Here is a 7,725-nt window from a genome sequence, read left to right on the forward strand (position 1 = left end):
TTTTGAGACAGAGTTTCACTTTTGTTGCCTAGGCTGGAGTGCAGTGATGTGATCTCAGCTCATTGAAACCACCGCCTCCCGGGTTCAAGTGATTCTCCCGCCTCAGCCTCCTAAGTAGTTGGGATTACAGGCGCCTACCACCACGCCCAGCTAATTTTTTGTATTTTCAGTCGAGACAGGGTTTCATTATGTTGGCCAGGCTGATCTCGAACTCCTGACCTCATGATCCTCCCACCTCGGCCTCCCAAAGTGCTGGGATTACAGGAGTGAGCCACCGCACCCGACCTGAGTTTGCCCTTTTTAAAACTTGAGCATCCCTAAAAGTATTCTCCACCCTAGAGCCTATGCCAACACCACCCTCAGGGTCCACATGATGAGTATTCCCATACATACTATTCTCATGTAATATAACCGTTTCATAAAGAAGGGACCATCCCCCATCTTACAGATTAGGAATCAGAGGCACAGCAGGATAAAGTGACCCCATCCAGGTGATATTCCCAAGCCTAGTGTTCATCCCACTGTGCCACAGCTAGTGTCTCTGAGGGCAGGTAACTTGAAATAAGTCTGTGTGGAAAGCAAACTCCTTGCAGAGAATTTCAATGCGATCTAAGTGAATGCAGAAAACCCTTGAATTCTGTTCTTCCCTGGGCGTTTCTGAATGCTCTCCGAGAGTGTCTCTTTCCAGGCAGGCAGCCAGTGTGCTGGGCATACAAGTTCTCATCACTTCTCTTTTTGATACCCTCTCATTACTTTTAATTGCATCTGAGCCTTTCTAGCATCTTGTATTTTGCTTCCTAATCCAGGGCGTTTCTCTGCCTCCCACGGGTCCAGCACAGCACTTCCCTCTCTCAGAGCTCTCCAGAGAGGTGCCCCCGGAAAATGGAGCTGGTCTTCTGTAATGAATTCATCTCTATAATGAATAGTATAATATCTAAGTCCCAGCATATTTACATAGCAATCTTTACACAAAAGCAACATTACAAAGGGAAGGTGGTTTTTTTTTTTTAAGAATGCCATTTCAAAGCTCCATTTCCTATAGTACTAAGAACACTAGTGGAATTACGCTGACAGGAAGACAAAAACAACTTCCAGGGATGCGGGGTGAGAGACAATAGCTAAACCAGACCCATTAATGTTTAAAGTCAATGGACCATAAAACTGCTTTTCTCTGCTTACGGCCAGGCATCATCTTATAGAAAGGAGGAAAAAATTACCATTTTAACTCTACTGCAATCCATAAGCCCTCCCCTAATTTTCATTCCTCTTGAAATTCTTCAGTAAGTACCATCGGAATGAAAATGAGAATCAGTCTCTCCAGGGGAACGGCTTTCAGTCCTCATCAGTAAAGTGTGTGAAGAGCCCTCTGGAGATGGAGGTGGGAGGCTGCCCACTGGGAAAGGCTCCATCACTCAAACCTGCAGAACTAGTTGTGGGGACTCACCTTGGGGCTTGGGAGCCTCTGGGCTGACTTCAGTAAAGCCCTACGCAATCCCAGATCAGGATAGAACTGGGGCAGAATTTAAGAAACCCAGCAAGTGCAAGGAAGTAATACCTTCAGGGTACGTTCCACCTAGTGGGCTGCATGCGGGAATCTTTAACATTAATATAGTAGATGCTCCCTGGGGGGGAATTGCTGGAATTTAGCCAGGCCTCTGTTAGTAAACCGCTGGACCATTTGTGTAATGCCTGATAAAGCCCGTTCCCATTATCTCATTTGATCCTGAAAACAATCCTCAGAGGGAGGCCGGGCAGGGATTATTTTTTCCATTTACAAGTGAAAACACTTGTAAACTGATTTGCCTGGAGTCCCACACCCAGAATGTGGCAGGACTGAGATTTGGATCTAGGTCTTTGTACAACCTGTTCTGGGTTCTTTTGACTTCACACAACAGACCGATCAAAACATTCCCAGCCCCACCCACTCCTCACAACCCCCAGCTTAACCAGCAGCTAGAAACTCACCAGACAGCTTGTGTTTATGCTACCCTCACACCTCTGTCCTAGTGAAGAAATACACCTTCACCTGGCAAGCTCTCCAGGAAAAAATTAATTTCATGTCATCACCTTGCACCAAAGACCAAAATTAATCCCAGATGAATTTGAAAAAAAAAAATCAAGGCATTTGAAAAATCTAAACAAAATAGAATGGAATGTTTGATAACTTTCGGGCAGCAAGGAGACTCCAAATTTAGCCTCGTGTTAGAAATCTCGAAGGGATTTTATAAATTTGCCTACGTGAAAATGTGGTTTTATTGGGGGAGAAAATGACTGTATGGAACCAACAGGAGCCTGGAGATGTATTTGCAGCAAAATATGAAAGAAAAGGGTTAATCTTTGGTATGTAAAGGAGTCATGCAAATAGGTAAGAAAAACTCCCTGGGAAAAACTTACTAGGAAATAGACAATTCATAAAAAAGGAAGTACAGTTCAGTTAGTTACCAAACATTTGGAAAATTGCTCTAACTGAAATCAAAGATAGGCAAACTGAAAGGAGAAAATTTATCTATAAAATTCACACAAAAAATTCAATAATACTCAAATACTAGTGAAGGTGTAATGATGTATGCTCACACATGAATGACGTACATTTGCCTAACTCTTGGAAAGAGATTTCCTGAACATTTATCAGTAAACCTGAAAATATCCAACTCCTGTGACTTAAAATTCCACTCCTGGGAATATGCTCTAAAGAAAGAATCATCAACATCTTAAAGTGTTACACACAAAAATGTTAGTCACACACTTATTTAACGATGGTGAAGTTAGGCAAATGTTAAAAGCACAGGTATTTGATGGAAACTTATGTAATCACTAAAATGTTTTCAAAGCATATGCAATAACATGAAAAACGTTTATGATGTAAGGCAAAGTGGAAAAGTGTGTAACATTGTATGTGTGTGTTTGTATAATACACTTTCATAGAACAAAGGCTAGAAGGGAAAAAAATTTAAATGTGAACCATGTTTGAGATGTTTGAGTGCTGTGAGAGATTTTTTCCATCCCCTATTTTTTTTTTTTTTTTAAAGACGGGGTTTCACCATGTTGGTCAGGCTGGTCTTGAACTCCCGACCTAAGGTGATCCGGCCGCCTTGGCCTCCAAATTGCTTGGATTACAGGCGTGAGCCACCACTCCCCGCCTTATTTCTTTTCTTTTCTTTTCTTTTTTTGAGACGGAGTCTTGTTCTGTTGCCCAGGAGGGAGTGAAGTGGTGTGATCTTGGCTCACTGCAACCTCCGCCTCCCGGGTTCAAGCCATTCTCCTGCCCCAACCCCCCAAGTAGCTGGAATTACAGGTGTCCACCACCACACCCAGCTAATTTTGTATTTTTAGTAGAAACAAAGTTTGGCTGGGCGCGGTGGCTCATGCCTATAATCCCAGCACTTTGGTAGGCCAAGGCGGGTGGATCACGAGGTGAAGAGATCAAGACCATCCTGGTCAACATAGTGAAACCTGGTCTCTACTAAAAATACAAAAATTAGCTGGGCATGGTGGCACACGCCTGTAGTCCCAGCTACTCGGGAGGCTGAGACAGGAGAATTGTTTGAACACAGGAAGCAATGAGCTTCCGGTTGCGATGAGCCGAGATCGTGCCATTGCACTCCAGCCTGGTTAACAAGAGTGAAACTCCGTCTCAAAAAAAAAAAAAAAGAAAGAAAGAAACCGGGCTTCACCATCTTGGCTAGGATAGTCTTTAACTCCTGACCTCAGGTGATCCGCCCACCTCGGCCTCCCAAAGTGTTGGGATTACAAGCATGAGCCACCGCTCCCGTCCAATCCCCTATATTTCTATTTGAACTTTAAAAAACAAAACAAAAATGACAAAGTCAACTCTTCTCTCTTTTTGTTTTCTGAGATGGAGTCTCGCTCTATCGCCAGGCTGGAGTGCAGTGGCACGATCTCGGCTCACTGCAACCTCCGCCTCCTGGGTTCAAGCGATTCCCCTGCCTCAGCCTCCCGAGTAGGTGGGACTACAGGCGTGCACCACCACGTCCCGATAGTTTTTGTATTTTAGCAGAGATGGGGTTTCACCACGTTGGCCAGGATGGTCTCGATCTCCTAACCTTGTGGTCCACCCGCCTCGGCTTCTCAAAGCTCTGGGATTACAGGCGTGAGCCACTGCGCCCGGCCAACTCTTCTCTTTAGCCGAGCGGTGGTGAGTCTTAGTCTCATGATTTGCCCGGTGACTTGAAGACTGCGGGAGGGAAAGCCTCTGGGACCTCACCTTAGAGCGATTCTGCCCTGCTTTAAAGTGTTCCCTCAGGCCCGGCGCAGCGGCTCGCGCCAGTAATCGCAACACATTCGGAGGTGAGGAGTGAGGACTCCTTGAACCCAGGAGTTCGAGACCAGCCTGGGCAACATAGTGAGACCCCCGCCCCCGCCCCGGGTCTCTACAAAAACAATTTCTTTAAATTAGCCAGAGGTGGTGGTTGCGCCCGTGTCCCAGCTGCTCGGGAGGCTGCAGGGGGAGGATCGTTTAAGCCAGAGTTCGAGGCTGCAGTAAGCCGTGTTCTCGCCGCTGCACTTCAACCTGGGCGACAGAGACCCCGTCTAAATAATAAATAAGTAAGTAACGAGCCGCCGCTTCACCCCCAATTCCCTCCGCCTTTTCCCGCCCCGCCTCCTCGAAGCCGGACTCGCAGCGGCCCGCCCCTCCCCCACGCCCGTGGCCAGGAACTGCGGGTGCGCGGGGCTGGAGTCGGGCGGGCCTAGGCGCGGCCGACACGTGGGGAGGGAGGCAGCGGGCCAGGAGGCGGGCCCGGAGTGGGAGTGGGTGTGTCTGTGCGTGGGAGAAACCAACTCCAGCCGCCTCCGAGGTGCCACGTTCTTGCGCAGCTCGTCGGGCCCAGGAGATAGGAAAGCGGTCCCCACGCCCCGGACCCCCTCCTGGGGAAACAACAAACAGGGACGCGGGAGAGCTCCTGCCGCCACCCGCGCCGCCCCGCGTCCCCTCGCCTGCTCGCGCGTCACCCCCGCCCCGGCGCGGTGGTAGGGCCCAGTGCGACGTCACCCATTGTTTACAAATCAACCCGAGCCGGCAGGATTCCGGCTCCAGCGGCGGCAGGCGCGCGGCTTGAGTTCCTGGCGGGCTCCGGCTTCTGCGTCCTTCCCGGCCCCGGCCCCGGCTTCGGCTTCGTCCTCAGCCAGGCGCCCACGGGCAACCAAGCCCCCAGCGACGCCCGCACAGCTCCAGGTGCCCGGACAGGGGGCCATGCCCTGCCGGAGGGAGGAGGAAGAGGAAGCCGGCGAGGAGGCGGAGGGGGAGGAAGAGGAGGAGGACAGCTTCCTCCTGCTGGAGCAGTCGGTGACGCTGGGCGGCTCGGGCGAGGTGGACCGGCTGGTGGCCCAGATCGGCGAGACGCTGCAGCTGGACGCGGCGCAGGACAGCCCGACCTCGCCGTGCGCGCCCCCGGGGGCGCCGTTGCGGGTCCCTGGGCCCTTGGCTGCCGCAGTGCCGGCGGACAAGGCGCGACCCCTGGCGGTTCCGCTGCTGCTGCCGCCCGCGTCGGCGGAGACGGTGGGCCCGGCGCCCCATGGGGCCCTGCGCTGTGCTCTGGGGGACCGCGGCCGCGTGCGGGGCCGCGCTGCGCCTTACTGCGTGGCGGAGCTCGCCACAGGCGCCAGCGCGCTGCCGGGGTCGTGTCGGCGAGGATGGCTCAGGGACGCGGTCACCTCCCGGCGCCTGCAGCAGCGACGATGGACTCAAGCCGGGGCACGCGCCGGCGACGACGACCCGCACCGGCTCCTGCAGCAGCTCGTGCTCTCGGGAAATCTCATCAAGGAAGCGGTGCGGAGGCTCCAACGAGCCGTCGCCGCGGTTGCGGCCGCGGGTCCCGCGAGCGCCGCTGGGCCCGGGACAGGCTGCAGCGGACCGGACCCTATTGCCCTGCAGCCATCAGGCGCCTTCCTCTGACCCAGGCACCCTGGAGGAGGAAGAACGGCTGCTGCTGAAACCCAGCAACGTCGAGTTCCTACCAACCCTGAGCTGAAGCCGATGTCGCCAACCTGGGAGCGACCACTTTGGCTGGGGGAGGCGCGTGGGGAAGAGAGCTCAAGCCAAGAAGTTACCAGCTCCGGCGAGGCCATTGGATAAAACTTAAACGTGGAGAAATGCATGCGCCAGGGAGCGTCCGTGGGGCATGAGAATTTACCTGGCTATCCTAGCCAAGGACCTGGGATAAACTAGGAGAACTGTGGCAGCTACTTACATCGACTTGTACCTCACTTAACCCTTGGGGGCGTCGTGAGCTTGGATTGTTTAAGGAGAGCTCAGAGGGGCTGGAATCTCGATGGCTTTATAACAATACTTGAAAACTTTACGACACGCATACAGTTTCTTGTTATTTTCCGGTGGAGGAACTTAGTGAAAGTGGTGCTACAATTGCTGTGCAAAGAAATTCTAGGGGGGAGAAGAATGTAAAAGTTTGGTGGTGGGTGGGTTGGCATTGCCCCCTTCTCCCACCGATTTGGTGGCTGGTGAAGGTGATAGATGTGAACTCTAGTTAAGGGAATGGAGGGAGGTGAAGAATTTTGCAGGTGGGAGGGTTGGATTTGAATGTGGACTAGTAAATGACTTGACCTTGCCTCCTGTGGTTCAAGGTCACAGTTTGCTGTGGGGTTCCTGGGAGAGCTTCCTCACTGGAGTCGTCTTTCTCTTGCTCCAAGAAGAGCCCCGTTGGTGCTTTACTACCACTGGGAGTCTCCCGAGGACACAAATAGGCAGAGAGGGACATGGAGGGAGAGTTCTTTCCTGTTTGCTTTCCTCTTTACGGAACTCCCGGAAGGCCACTCATGGCCATGCCAGGAGCTTTCTCAGACACAGTCATAAACAATCTCTTGAGTCTCTCTCCTGTCCTTCCAGCTGAGCTTTCTTATTACACCCTTTCTGGTGTCTGTAGGAATGTAGGAATGCATGAAAAACCCTGGACGTTTTTCTGCTCTCTTCTGGCCCTCCATGGAGCCACGGGCCTTGGCCTCCGTGGGACCTCACCCGCTCAGTTGGTTTCCTCCTGCCATGCCAGCTCTTCTTTTGTGACTGAAACCAGTTTTCAAATGTGACTCTTGTAGAGGAGAAGCCGCTGGCTTTACCCTTGTGAAACTTGACGGCGCTCTTGTAAGGTGCCACCCCCAGACTTTAAGGTAGCTAAACCAGTTTTCTAAAGATTCAATGGCTTCTTCATCCTCCAGATGTAGCTATTGATGTACACTTCGCAACGGAGTGTCTGAAGTTGTGGCGGTCCTGATTTCTAGGATTTCGTAATTAAAATGTCTGCTGAATAAATTGGCTTTTGTTTTGGAGCATGGTTTGGTTGGCATTTTGGTGGAAGGTGGGAGAGGGGAAGAAAGGCATATAGGGGGCCGGGTACAGTGGCTCATGCCTGTAATCTCAGCACTTTGGGAGGCCAAGGCAGCGTATCCCCTGAGGTCAGGAGTTCAGACCAGCTTGACCGACGTGGGGAAACCACCCTGTCTCTACTAAAAATACAAAAAATTAGCCAGGTGTGATGGCGCACACCTGTAATCCCAGCTACTTGGGAGGCTGAGGCAGGAGAATCGCTTGAAACCGGGAGGCGGAGGTTGCAGTGAGCCAAGATGGCGTCACTGCACTCCAGCCTCGGCGACAAAAGTGAAACTGTCTCAAAAAGCATATAGGGTTACCCTTAATCATGAAGAGGGCACTTGGGGTAAATAGGGGGACCTGGACAAATGGTTTGGGCCAGTGCC

General features: G+C 51.8%; 1 protein-coding gene across 1 annotated transcript; it reads left to right on the forward strand.

Moving 5' to 3' along the window:
- The first annotated feature begins 5,049 nt into the window (after positions 1–5,049).
- FRAT2 (FRAT regulator of WNT signaling pathway 2) lies at positions 5,050–7,299 on the forward strand. Its single transcript, XM_017502776.2, has one exon. It carries the CDS (start codon positions 5,213–5,215, stop codon positions 5,912–5,914), a length of 702 nt encoding a protein of 233 aa, XP_017358265.1. The 5' UTR covers positions 5,050–5,212; the 3' UTR covers positions 5,915–7,299.
- Positions 7,300–7,725: the final 426 nt, after the last annotated feature.

This window comes from Cebus imitator, unplaced genomic scaffold (genome assembly GCF_001604975.1).
Source record: "Cebus imitator isolate Cc_AM_T3 unplaced genomic scaffold, Cebus_imitator-1.0 Scaffold299, whole genome shotgun sequence".
Taxonomy (NCBI): domain Eukaryota; kingdom Metazoa; phylum Chordata; class Mammalia; order Primates; family Cebidae; genus Cebus; species Cebus imitator.

What these genes read in the sequence shown, in the direction of transcription:
- FRAT2 (XM_017502776.2), top strand. Translation starts at nt 5,213, where the DNA reads ATGCCCTGCCGGAGGGAGGAGGAAGAGGAAGCCGGCGAGGAGGCGGAG.